At 40.7% G+C, this 13,683-nt stretch overlaps 1 protein-coding gene across 4 annotated transcripts in view; it reads right to left on the bottom strand.

Annotated features, from left to right (window-relative positions):
- ccdc88c (coiled-coil domain containing 88C) overlaps positions 1 to 11,278 on the bottom strand; it is a 45,060-nt gene extending 33,782 nt beyond the window's left edge. For 3 of the 4 annotated variants that reach the window (XR_006845351.1, XM_046412251.1, XM_046412252.1), the window contains exons 1-3: positions 10,577 to 11,276; positions 8,692 to 8,804; positions 4,864 to 4,972 (exon numbers count right to left, since the gene is read on the bottom strand). Coding sequence is in view for 3 of the 4 variants with exons in the window: in XM_046412251.1 (XP_046268207.1) it covers positions 4,864 to 4,972; positions 8,692 to 8,804; positions 10,577 to 10,636 (282 nt within the window). In the remaining variant the exon portion in view is untranslated. Of the gene's footprint in view, positions 1 to 4,863; positions 4,973 to 8,691; positions 8,805 to 10,576 lie in introns of all 4 variants that reach the window. The other variant, XM_046412253.1, reaches the window with a different exon arrangement.
- Between the last annotated feature and the right edge of the window lie 2,405 nt (positions 11,279 to 13,683).

Here is a 13,683-nt window from a genome sequence, read left to right as displayed (position 1 = left end):
GCCTGGCACAGTGATGGCACAGACATTTTGATACCAACAATAGAGCTACTTGTGTCAGACCTGGAGTACATTGTTAAAAATGTATTGCACTCATGCAGGTTTCATTTTGGTGACAGAAGACGTTGCTTGGCCGACCAATGGCTAAAGTTTCTTTTTTTTTTTCCAACAAATCATTTCTTTGTCACGAGTTCCTCTGACTGTAGCACTGTCTGACTTAAATTCTACCGTCCTGTTCCCAACATGTAAAAGCATTTGAATGTAAAAATGAACCATACTTTCACCAGTTAATATGTTGTGAACTGCACTCTCTGACATGTCAGAACTAAAGACAATAAAGACATAGGAACAATATGGCTAAATCCATCACAATCCTCATCATTAATTCTTCCATGTGCATCTCGTCCTCACACAGACAGACAGCAGCTTAGAGCAGACCCCACAGCAGAGTAAATAATAATAATATTAATGATGCACTTTGAGATATATTTCTCTGGAGTCAATGACAACAATGCTCATTACCCAAAAATGCAACAAAAAGGGAGGCAGTGTGATCGATTTATCAAACCCCTGTTGAACTAGCGGAACACAAACAAACTTTGTTTAATACAGCCATAATTCATGCTAAAGTGCCAAAAATGAACTCAAACTAACCCCCAGAGCTTACAAGGAGATGGGCTGGATATCTCAAAACAGACAAAGTGCAGATAAAGAAGGTCTGTAGAATATGCCACCAATCTGTGCCAAACAATACTGGCATGTTTGCACAGCTAAATGTCTGTGATGTTGTTAAACTGGACTATATTCTCAAATTTAACTGATGCATGTAAGGTAATTCATCGGTTAATATAAAAACCACTGACAATTTTAACAATAATGAAATTAGCCAATGAAATCACTTAACTGCAGCCCAACTACAAATACATATGTTTCAATGATACTGAACAAGTAAGTCTGCAACTACAATTAATTTTATTTTTGATTAATCTGCTCAGTTTTTTTTTTAAAATGGAATCATTAGCGTCTGAACAAACTGTTCAAAAATAACAACAAATGACCCCAGCTTTCAAACACTTTTTCTTTGTTGACCAACAGTCACCCAGGTGGCAGAAAACCCAGCACGAGTGAGAAAAGAATAAAAACTCAAAGCTTGTGAGATCAGGTTACTACTGTGTCTTAATAGAGAGGGAACAGAAGGGAGGTGACAGATACCCCCTCCCCTCGCCCTCACCCTCACACACACACTCACAAACCGTCAGTGCTTTGTCACTGGGGAGACTGGGAGGATTCACTGGACCTGCCTGTATGTCTGCTGAGACACTGTCTAATGAGCACAAAGCCAACACCAAGCCCCATATGAATATGGATATGTATGTGTGTGTGTGCTGTGTTATGTTCTTGCAGCTGATCCTAAACTAAGCCTCATAACTCACTGACTTAAGGTTATACTCTGAGGTGTGTGTGTATGCACGTGTATATGGTTGTGTGTATGTGTCAAGGCCGGGGTATTTGACAGCGGTTACAGATTAACCGTCATGGACAGATTAACCCTGTATTGCCCAGAATGACCCACTTCATAGAGTGCACGTGCATGCATGCACACACACACACACACACACAGAGCGGCAGCAGCAGATGTAGCCTTTATTGTGTCTGACCTGCATGAGCTATACATGATTAATGCGATCCTGAAATGTTCTCTGTTACCTGCGGTACCAGTATCAGTTTTTTTTGGTAGAGCCGAATATCTGACAGATATTATAAATCACACATTACATTAGTCGCACACTTAATACTCAGTGTTTCTTAAACCATGTAATAGTAATGTTATTATTGCCATAAGTGGATAGCTTAGTCTAATTTTGGTAACTGTGGTTTAGTGATTCAAAGTGGACTCACTGTTAAGACAAGTGACATGATGCAATGAGCTACATACTCAGAGCAAATGAAAGACTTGTCACATCCCTCTCAAGATGACACAAACACCCACACAGTGGCGTTTCTTATTTTGGGAAATCATATTTGACCCAGTGTGAAGTCAGATAGCAGCATGCACAAAACAGACCAACAAAGACAACAGACGAAGAGTTTCAGATCACAGTTCATAAAACACTGATACAGTGATTAGACTTCTGCTCGAGTTGTCCCACACCCTGACAGGTGCGACAAACAGACTAACAGAACAGTCAGGGAGGTGTCAATCAACCCATCATGGCCTGTAGGTGTCCACACACACAAACACACCCCACACACACAGTCCTCAGAAGACTTCAGCATCTCAAAGTCCATACTACTTTTTAACTCTCCCAGTTTTTATTGCACGGAGTGTGATCATTGCTCACATCAATATGAACAATATATTTGTTCAGTATGTTTTCAATTTTTTTTTTTACACCGCATAAAACTCACAATACTTTTCGTCCATGTTTGCACTGCTAAATGTTTGGGTTTGGATGTCTCCTCTAGGGCAATTTTTAACAAATGTATACCCTTGACATACTCAAAAACTGGCACATGCGACATGTGGAGATAAGAGCAAGATGACGTGGGTCTCAGCATTGGGTGTGGCCAATTGACTCAACAGCACCCCTTACAAAATTTCAACAAAGTTAGCTGGCTTAAATCCAACAGGACACACACCATTTCAAATTTAGTCATCAATTATTTTTTTTTGCAATTTACAGGTGCTGGACTTCAACAAAATCCTCCCAGAGAATTATTTACCCCCCCCCCCCCACCTCCCCTTTTCAAGAAGGTTATGTGATGAAGCATGTAGCACAGTAAGTAATCGGGAAAACTGTTTACTCGCTAGGTGAAATTGGGTGGGCTGCGGTGCACCTAGCGGGCGTGGGAGTGCGAGGGCCTGGGCAACGCTGCATGCAGCTTTGATTGTGTTAGTTTTCCTTTGTTCTGGGAGGTGAACGACTGTTGTGCTGCTTGATTTACTTTCTGGGCTTAAGTTAATAAAAGGTAATCAAAGCATTCGTATACTACTCACTAAACATCCACTGGGCAGTTTTCTAACATGACTAAGTATGACTTAGTATGTTTAGTACCATTTCCAAATACATTAAAGCCTGGAAGGGTTATCAGGTCCACTGAACATCAAATAAAAGCTGAAATCATCTAAAACATATTCAACATAATCTTGCAACATTATCTTGCTTAAATATATGTAACAGACTGGATGACAGCATTTCTAGAGGTCCACTACCACCATCTTCCTAGAGATTAAAAATACCAGCAACTACATGCAAGCAATTCAGTCTATCACAGTTGGAGCTTAGAAGAATTGTGTGCATGTGTGTGAAAGAGAGAAAGCAGGACATGACTGCAGCTCAGCCAAATCAGCAGAATCTGAGCTCCTTATCTCTGATTTATACAAAAAGAGTTTTATCAACACGTCTCTTCTTTGGAGCACATTTCATTCCACTGTCTGTGTTTCAGTCTGTCAGGTCTCCTAAGGCAGTTTTCACTAATTCTGTGTTATGTCATTCACACAAGGACATGTGGACAAACATGGCTGTTCTGAGGTTTAATTTCCTACCACTCTGACACATATGACAGCACAGCCTACAAGTTACACAGCAGTCAACACTGCAGGGGCCTTTACATTCACTATTCAACTGGCTATGCATCCTGATACCCCTGAAGCCTTCACTTCCTAAATTTGAAGAATGGATAAGCTTGGGAAAACTAATTTAGGACTCTCTAGAAAGCATGCAGACTTAACACAGCTTTCACAGTTCATTTAAAAGGCTACAATGAGCCCACACACAGGTATTAGTAAAGGTTTTAGCACAGGAGCGTGTAAACATTGTCATGACGGTTTCTGTTGAATGAATGAATGTTACTTATCTTGATATGTCTTCCTGTGTAAACTGATCAACTACTCATGCAACAAGGTTGCTGTCTGGATCCCTTAAATCCAAAGTCAATTAATTCAACAGAAGTTGAATTGTTTAGTACTAATTTCCTTTATGACGGTCTTTGTGGAAGCCAGTTGGTGTTTTACAGAAAACCCAATTGCAAACTTTCCTTAGTGAACATACTCAGACATCAAAGCAAGCAAGAAAAGCAAAAAGTCTAGGAGTACCTTTAGATTATCATATGCTTTACATTAATAAGCAACAAAAAGCCTCACACTGCACATTTGCATAAAATTTCTTCCAACCAATCTAATCATATCATGATCATATCACCTCATATTACTTCCTGCTAGCACTGATGCCTGCAGATTAGCATTCATGGTGCAATTAAACTAAAAACACGATTAGCCACCAAGTTTAAGGTTAATCCATATTGATCTATACCATCATCAATATAGCCCATGATGCTACACACACACACACACAGACACACTGATGTGGTTTAGGAATGCATATGAATGTGTTGTTATGTGTGTTTGCCTTCAGGGTCTGCTCTTGTTTGCAACAACATCCCAGCTGAAACAAACATGTCAGAGGACACACGCGACGACAATGATGATCATGGATAAAAGACAAACTACCCACACACACACACACACTTGCAACCCCAGGCAAAGTAAATGATCAGCTGAAGATACAATAACAGCTACATCTCCATGCAGAAAGTTGTAAACTAAGGAAAGTCCAGTACTATTTTGGTCAAAACAATACATGTATAAAGGTCATAATGTGGAGCAAGTGATCTGCATAAAACATACTGATTCTGCTTGGTTAAGACTCTTTCACAGAGGAGATAAAGGGGACATATAGACTCCTGCTTGAGCACTGTGGTGCAGTTTGACCCATGCATGTTGCTGTGGTCTGCAAGTACACTATTAGTACTGTGTGTGTGTGTGTGCGTGTGTGCGTGCGTGTGTGCATGCGTGCGTGTGCATACCTGGTAGTACATCCTGATGTGTCTGATGAGAACACTAAGGTTGTGAAGGCGAAGCGACACATCATTGTTCACGTTCTTGTTCAACCTCTGATTGGTTGGGCTGGGGTCACTATGGAGACAAACACGTACAAGCAAAGATTTACGTTATTTGTGGCTATTTAGGACAAAGATCATTATAAAAACACACACACAGACACACATCCCAAGTCCAGGGTAACTATTGTGCGGGAGAAGGATTTACACTCACATTAGCACATGTCTGCCTGTGCCAGACTGATCTGCATGTGAACAGGGGGCGTGTCTGACTGACTTACTGTGACATCTTGACGTCAGTTAGATATTGGATTTAATTCGCCTCAAACAGAAAGCATTTGAAATATAAAGGCTAGAAAACAGACTTTCATTTTGCTGGGAAAGATTGTTTTGCTTAACGAAATGAAGCCAAAACAAGTGAGTTCCTTAAAAGGCCCAGTGTGTAGAATTTAGGCCATGAATGGATTATAGTATTCATAATTATGTTTCGTTAATGAGTAATCACCTAAAACTAAGAATTACTGGATGCTTTTTACCTTAGAATGAGCATTTTATAACTAGAGAGGGACCGGGTCCTCTTCCACGGAGTCCACCATGTTACACCTTCATGTTTCTACTGATGCTTCAAACCCTTTCATGTTTCAGGTTGTGACCTTCTTCACTGATAAATATCTCATTACCATCATCACTGCAATTTTTTGTGCCAAGGTCAGTCACAGGTTATTCCACTGGGCAATGCATTTGAGATCAGAGCTGTCACACATGCCCAGACAAGTACCCAACCTCTGACTGGTCGACAAGTCGGGTACACATCCTCTGACTGGTCAAGAGACTCACCCTAAAGTATCATGGGATTGACAGTGGACGGACAACAGCCATGCTAACAACAGCAGTGACTGTTTTCAGAGCAGAACAATGAACACAGAAGAAGGTTCGGTGCTGGGTTTTGCAGTATGGATTTATTTTACAAAGTCACAATCCAAGATTGGATTACAAAGCTTCTAAAGGGGATACGATCACACCAGAGCCAACATGAATGGAATGCTATAGTCAGTATTTCCTACTTAGCTTCCAGACTTTACTTCACTTTTCCTGCAATTGGGAAATAACTGACGAGACTCTTCTTGAGAAGCTGCCACGTTTATTAAGAGACACGCCGTATCATATGCTGCACATTTACTGCTAGACTGACAACTTACTGCTGCCCTCTTGCCCGGCTGTGCTTGTTTTTCTGCTGCTCACTGATTTCCACCTCTGTCACTCACTTGTCCACTCAATCACCACACACTGCATATTCCTTAAACGAGCCATGCTGCTCTTAAAACAGTAACCCTTGACTCAAGACCATAATTATTTTGCTGGGTTTTTTTTTCTCCATGGGGAGTGTGGTAAACCACCAAGCCATGGGGATGAGTTGCATTTTCACCACGGTAACATAAAATCCATGCTGTCACAGCCCTACTCTTCGACACATACAAGCTATCAGCAGCAACAGTGCTGATTTCCTTCAGGAAATGTAGTCCCAGTCGTCAAGTCAATCACAATGTCATTGAAAGGTGCACATATTAGACTGCAAAATTTTTGCCAACTTGAGGCCCAGCTCAGAATTTATTTTTTTTGAAAGGTCAGAGAGAATAATAAGTTTACAGACTGACTGATTTAACAGCTCACTGCTTCTCTGACTGACTGATTTACCAACTGCCTCTGAGTGGCTTTCCTTTAATATTCCTCATGGCTCTTCCATCCCGGCCTTCTCCTCTGTAACCCACTTTCCCATAAACCCCTCTGAGTACTAATCACCCCCACAGTTAGCCCAGCCTACATTCAGTGTGAGAACAATAGAGTGATTATCATTGTTTCTGAAGACAATAACTGACAGATGAACATGTGGTCTGATTGGGGACAGAGGACCTTCTGCATGGGAGAAAATTCAGATTTCTCACAAGGGGGTATGTGTCATTATTATCATTGTATACAGTGTTAGTGTGCTCCAAATGCTGTTTGACCACTCCAGAAAGAATTAAAGGACTTTTATTGTCAATAAAGCCCATGAAAAGACTAAAACAAACAATCGATGTACCATATTAATAAGTATGTGTGCATTCAAAAGAAAGATATAGCTTCTTCTGTTGTGCCACAACCACTTAAAAACACAATGAGCCATACTTTTAGAGTGTGTCACGTGTTCTTTCATTGCCATCAACACCCATGCTGCTGTTTATTTGGACTCCATTATACATTCACTGCTGTGGTGCCACACAAACTCATTTTCTGCCACTGAAAACAGTCCTCAACAAGCACACAGTTTACTCTTCTGGGAGTAACATTTGCTAAAACCCACAATGCCCTACTGTTTTATCAAATTATCAAATTACCGAGTTTTAAACCAGACTAAGGGTTGGGTTACGCTCAGTCGGGATGAATTCAAACGATGTGTCGTCTGACCACACTGGAAAACAAAAGTGTTTATAGTTGTTCAAAAAACAGTCACACATCATAGATGATAGGGAGACACAATATCGCTTCAATATCCAGATAGTCACTCCTGAAAAACATTCATGGTGTTGGGCATGGCTGTTCACAGAAGTGTGACAAAATAGCTGTGTCAAGAACGAAAATGGGAGACAAGTATAACCTGGTCTACAGCCATGCTAGTGGCTCAGACAGACTGAACTTGGGCACAAACTTCAAAAAGTATGCATTTTCCTGGTAAGTTTGGATTTAATTATTGTGTTCCTATGAAAAGGGGGTGAAATGTCACGACTGACAGCTGATTGCTGACATGACAGTGTCAGGTGGGTGTATGTGCGGGAACTTGATACCACAGCTCCAGAGCCGGACCACTTCTGTTCAGACTCTGGCTCCAAATGACATCATCAGTACAAGATGGCAGCACTTACATCCTAGATATTTTGGCTTCATATTTTTACAGCGGGAGTACATGGAGATGCATTGTCCGTCTTTATAAATGTCACAATGTTCACCATTTTAGACCAGCATATTAGCACGCTAACATTTGCTAACTGGCAGTTGGGGCACAGTACAACTAACACTGATGGGAATGCCAGTAGCTCTGCAGGTATACCCTCAATTCCACCAAAAGGGTATGGGGGTTGGATAATATTCAGTGATAGCTGATTTTGGTCTTTTCGTGGGATTTATTGAGAGGAAGGCAAATATAGAACAACACCACCCTCATCATTAGCATTTAAAAAAAAAAAACTTTGGACATGCTGAGAGTGTTGCATGTTTTGCTAACATAACTTACAAACATACTTACAAAATCTGGGTACAGGTTTTCTTATACTATGAGAGCACAACATACTCATTATTAAAAGAATATCAAGAAGTCCTTCAAAAGCCTTATCAAATTATATTCTGACATGGACATTTTATACAGCACAAGCTTTCTGATCTCTTTGCATTTTAAGATCCAGTCACTTAATATGCGTAAAGTGAATCAGTTGAGAGCTCGTGCACCAGTCTCACCACCTGCCTGCTCCTGTACACTTTCTGAGTCACAGTATAAACTAACAGCAGCTCAGTTCTAAAGGAACTGTAAATGATCTAACTCATGCTGCACCTTCACTAGCACATCTGGCTGTGACGTTTACAACCTGAAACCAGCAAGTCAGGATGTGGTCGCAAAAACAGAAACATACAGGAAACACTGGATTAACTCACTTACTGCTTGCATACCACGTCCAGACACACAAAAATACACACCAAAAGAACTTTCTTCACTGACTCGAGCAAATAAAACTAGAAACTCACTCTCTGTGGGGTGTTACTTACATGTGCGTCATGATCTTGTGCAGGAAGACTCCATCCACCAGTTCCATGAACATGTTGACCCGTTCCTCTGAGCCTACATCATCACATGAACCCAGAGGGCCCAACGTTCGCACCTAGTGACAGAAAGAGAGTTCAGCTACATCACGCCTAGAAACATTCAACACTCTTGACATTTTTCCTTTCAACTCAATATACTTTGTCACATCCTGCTAAGCTTTCAATCAAGACTTCTTGATCATCAATCAAGTTGGTATCTTCTAAAGTTACAGCATGAAAGCCGTCCTGGAGCTTCCACAGAAAATGTTTCCTTACTGAGCTGCAGCAGAAGGATGGCAACAGAAAGAGGAAATTTGGTCCCAAAAAAGACTAATTGTGAAAGATAGTCACTTGGTGTGTTTAACTGCTAAAGCTGCACTGTGCAATTTTGCAGAGAATGACGAGTGTGGATTTTGTCCTTCGTCACTGAACACTGAATGTGGATTTGGAAGGGACCTCTTTGTGGGCTGTATGGGCAGCAGCAAGGATTACAGTTGTCAACAACCCTTTCAGTGTGCATATAAACATGTACCTTTAGGAGCTACACCTGCATTAAAATGCCATAAACAGCACAAGTTTTATCCAGCCTTGATTCATTCAGATGGGTTTTGCTGAGAGTAATGCTCTCTTCTTGAGGATCCCTCGGCTCACTTACACAGTGGCACAGCTGGAAACTGCCCAGTACAACCACAGTCTGATCTGCTGGCCACTGAGCAACTCCGCTGGAGCAGTTGAGGATTAAGGGCCTTGCTAAAGCCAAGCACTCCTCTTTCATATTCTCCACCCACACATATCCCAAAATCTAGTTCAGAGATCATACCACCAAAATGCTGCTCACAAAACCCATTTCTTTATCCTTGGCTTTGCAAATACAGAAAGAAAGGAGAAAGCGGGAGTAACCTGAGAGGCGGAAATCTTTTTTACAGTGTGGCAGTGTTTTATGTGTTATGTTTGTGTCCAAAACAGAAGGGAAAAACTGTCAGTTGACCGATCAGGTCAACAGGATGTGATGTCACAGGGAAATAGGAAGTACCACAGTGTCAATAAGCTCTGTCTCTCACGCCTGGCCTGAGAGCCCATATTAGACAACAGGAAAAACAAAATTAGTCCCAAGCAAGTCTGAACACTGACACTGGACTCTATAACATCTAATAGGGAATTAATATGTTTATGCCTAGATGTTTTTCTATTTTTTTGCTTTTTTAATGTTATGAAGACATGAACATATACATGAAAAGAAGGCGAGCAAAACACATCTTTCTGATGTTTGCAATGGGTTGAATGATGCTTCTTTAGCGTGGCTTTGCTATATTACTGAAATCAGCTGCAGTGCTGTTTACTCTGAAAAGTCAGAGACTCATTTTTAACACATCAACCTCTTATGGTGGGGGGAAATTCTGGTGTATATCAACATTTTAATGGTAAATGATTGTGAAGTGGTAAGGAAACAGCAGTAACCAAAGAATTGCAGCTGTAACCACTGAAGCAGAAGAGACATGATTGACTTTTTTCCTGTTTCATATTTATTCTGAACTCTAAACTTGGAAAGTCCCAGAAACACCATCGAATTTCTCAATGAATCACCCAATCTGAGGCTTTTACTCTGAAAATCTTACCCCTTCCCTGCAGTCTGAAGTGTCTGGTAATGGGTTAATAGTGCAACCCAGCAAACTAACTGTAGTGGTACATTTGACGTAGAAGTTGTTTGTTTCCAACAGTTATTTGTGGTAAACAAATGCACCCAAACTGAGAGTAGGAGAAAAAAAGAACGTAAAGGAAAGGCAGGGGTCAGCTCGTGCGCATCATCCTCACACAAGTGTGGGTGCGCGTGCTGCTCCCACTCACTCACCCACAACACCAGCGGTGACTCCATGAAAGTGGCCAGTAACTCGGACAGAGTCACATCCATGTTTGCTCCAGCAGCTTCCGAGTCCGCTTATTAATCACCAACCAATCATCAATCCACGGGCCAATCAATCGATATCCGCAGCGGGCTCGCGGTGGGTCTCCACACGGGACAGAACAAAGCCCCCGCTAGGCATCGATCCCCCCCTGCATGAGCTCTCTCTCACACTATTGTCTCGCGCTGTCCCTTTCCCTTAACACTGGGTTTAGAATAAAAAACAGATTAAGTATGAATAAAAAACATTCAAAATACTCCCACAACCGGTCACAAGCAAAGCGGAGCGAGATCGGCTAGTTAAGCGCGTAAATAACCAGTATATTTTCTGCCTTAAGGTACAACACTTGATCCAAACTTCGTTGGACAGTTGTTCGCGTTGCCAAGGATACACGACTCGGACCGTAAAGCGGTGAAACCGCCGTGAAACACGAAAAGAAAAGTAAACTGTGAAAAGAAAAGTCAAACGCGCGATAGAGAAAACCAGAGAAGGTGAAAAAAGTTGTTTCCGTTGTTCGCTACATCTCCACAACGTTTCTCTAGCTCACTCCAGTCCTCTCCATCAACCTGACTAAGAGACCAGTGGCACAGGAAGATTGACTGACAGGAGTACGGACCAGTCCGATACCGCAACAAACCCTACTCCCGCACTTTGCAATAAATCAGCCAATCACAGTGCAGTATTTGCTATAGTTTTCCGTGAGTCTGACGTCGACGCCGGACAGACTGAACGAGCCAAAGAGTTTATACGAAGCAAGAGTGTGCGTATCAGTACGAAGGCGTTTCCAAACAAGAAAATTTAAAAACTTTGTTGGTAGTTTGAAATTAGTGGATTTTTGTTCGTTAGGTGACGAGGCGAGTGTTAGGCAATGTAACAATGAATGGTCTAAGAAGTTGGGGTTTTTTTACGTTTTTCTCTCTAGTGTAGAACAGATTTTCTTAAATCAAATTACTGAATATAAGTATAAAAAACCCACGAACGTTCCATATTAGTGCCAGTCCTTTAAAAATATACTGGATAATTTGAACATTATCTTCATTTACTAATGTATGTATATGTATGTATAGAAAATGGATGGATGGATCTTCATTTACTACCATATTAATTGGTGTTCCATCCATAGTTAGTGTCTTCTGGTTTTAGCTAATTAGCTAAATAGCTAGCACTCCATATCTCAGCCAATCTACAGTCGAATTCACAGCTACAGCTAGCTTACCAGATGCGGTTGATTCCCATACACGCTGTACGTAGTTTATCAAAGGTTGGTTCCCTAACCAACAGGGTAACATTACCTCAACCGTTAAGCCCAGGTTTAATTAGTAGTATTTCACAGTAGTAAATCACGCACAAACAGATGTTTTTCACTGCGGACATTTGTTTGTTGTAGCACTAAAAACAAAGGTGCAACATTAATATGGCTCAGTTCCATTTAAGAGTTCCAGTATGCCATGTCATAACATGCCAGTGACCAGGAACTGAAATGTCAACATTTCTACTCTGAAATACGCCAATACCATTATCATAACAAGGGATTCATTTTTCTTGAAGATCTTTCAGAGAGGTTCATTTATCTATAATCTTTTATTTTTTTAATCAGGCTTTTTTTCTTACTCATTTTTGTCTTTGATCAAGGGCTGACACATTGGACTGTTGGACCTGAGCACCCAGAAGAAGCCCGTGTATACCCCAGCATGATAAATAAATGTAGGCTACAGTCGCATACAGGATGAACTCCTATAAATGTCCTTGGTCTTACTTTGATGGTTCTATTTCTCATTTCCCCCATACTTTTCTTCAGGGTACACTTGAACAGATTTTTGTACTTGAGTAAAAATAAGTAGCTTGAAGATCTTTCCCTAGTATACCACTTAAGAAACTTTAAAATAAATCTTGATGATAGATTGTTGGCGTGCCAAAGACAAAACTAAGCAACCGCCTGCCAAAGTCTTTCTTTTGGAAAAATCTAATTCCTGATTGTGCATGTCCAGTTACTTCATAGATCCTCTTAACATATCCTCACTTTCCACATAACAGTGCTTTCTCTAGCCAAATAGAGAACAGAATTCAGCATCATATAAATGCGATGAGACATATGGGATGCAAAATGGTCTGCAGTTTCTCAGAGTTCTTTCTGTGTCTTTTCCTTTACTTATCAAATGGTAAGTAACATGGACTACTGACACGAATAGCCTGCATCAAACAGCTCAGCTTGGGGAAAATACTCATCTGAAGAGAATTTACTTTACCACATAAGGAAACTGAAAGTGATGAGTTAGTATTTTATGCTCTCTTGTAGCCATTGCATTCCTAAAAACACTGGGTCATTGTTGCAGCAGCAAGGGCTTCGGTTGCCAGACGGAAAAGAACTGCTGAAAGTGGGGGAGACGTCCTACAAGACTACACTGGTGACGTATGTAACTTACATCAGAAATGCTGCACCAAACGTGTGAATAAAGACATCTCAATTCAATATGACCAAATGCCTTTCCAGGGTCCAGTAACATATCATATACTAACCACATGATATCAACAAGGCCTCTGACATCAGTGGAGGAAGAAGCACTAATACCACTGCGTGAAGTCCTACAATCAAAACCTTACTTAAGTAAAAGTGTGTAAGTATTATCATTAACATATCAAAAGTCAGTCAGTGATTTACTGTTAAATCTGATGTTCCTGGATGCATGTCACTGCTGCATTCATGCATATGGAGCATTTTAGTGCCATAGATGTTCAAGGTTGAGCTCATTTGAACTACTTTATAAACTGTTGTGTTAAGGAGTAGCTATCCTGTGAGAACCGAGTGTGTAAATATAGAGTAAAAGATACAATATTTCCCACCGAGTTGTAGTTGAGTACAAGTATAAAATAGCATAACATGGAAATACTCAAGTAAAGTACCTCAAATTTGAACATAAGTACAGTACTTGAATAAATGCACTTTGTTTCATCCCACCCCTGGATATTATTATATTATACACAATGAGAATGAATAGTTGACTGTATGACTGTTTATCTCTTTAGCTAATATCTATGCAAAAATCAACTGATAAAA

This window comes from Scatophagus argus, chromosome 15, assembly GCF_020382885.2.
Source record: "Scatophagus argus isolate fScaArg1 chromosome 15, fScaArg1.pri, whole genome shotgun sequence".
NCBI classification, from domain to species: Eukaryota; Metazoa; Chordata; class Actinopteri; family Scatophagidae; genus Scatophagus; species Scatophagus argus.
This window is presented reverse-complemented; position numbering and strand designations above follow the sequence as displayed.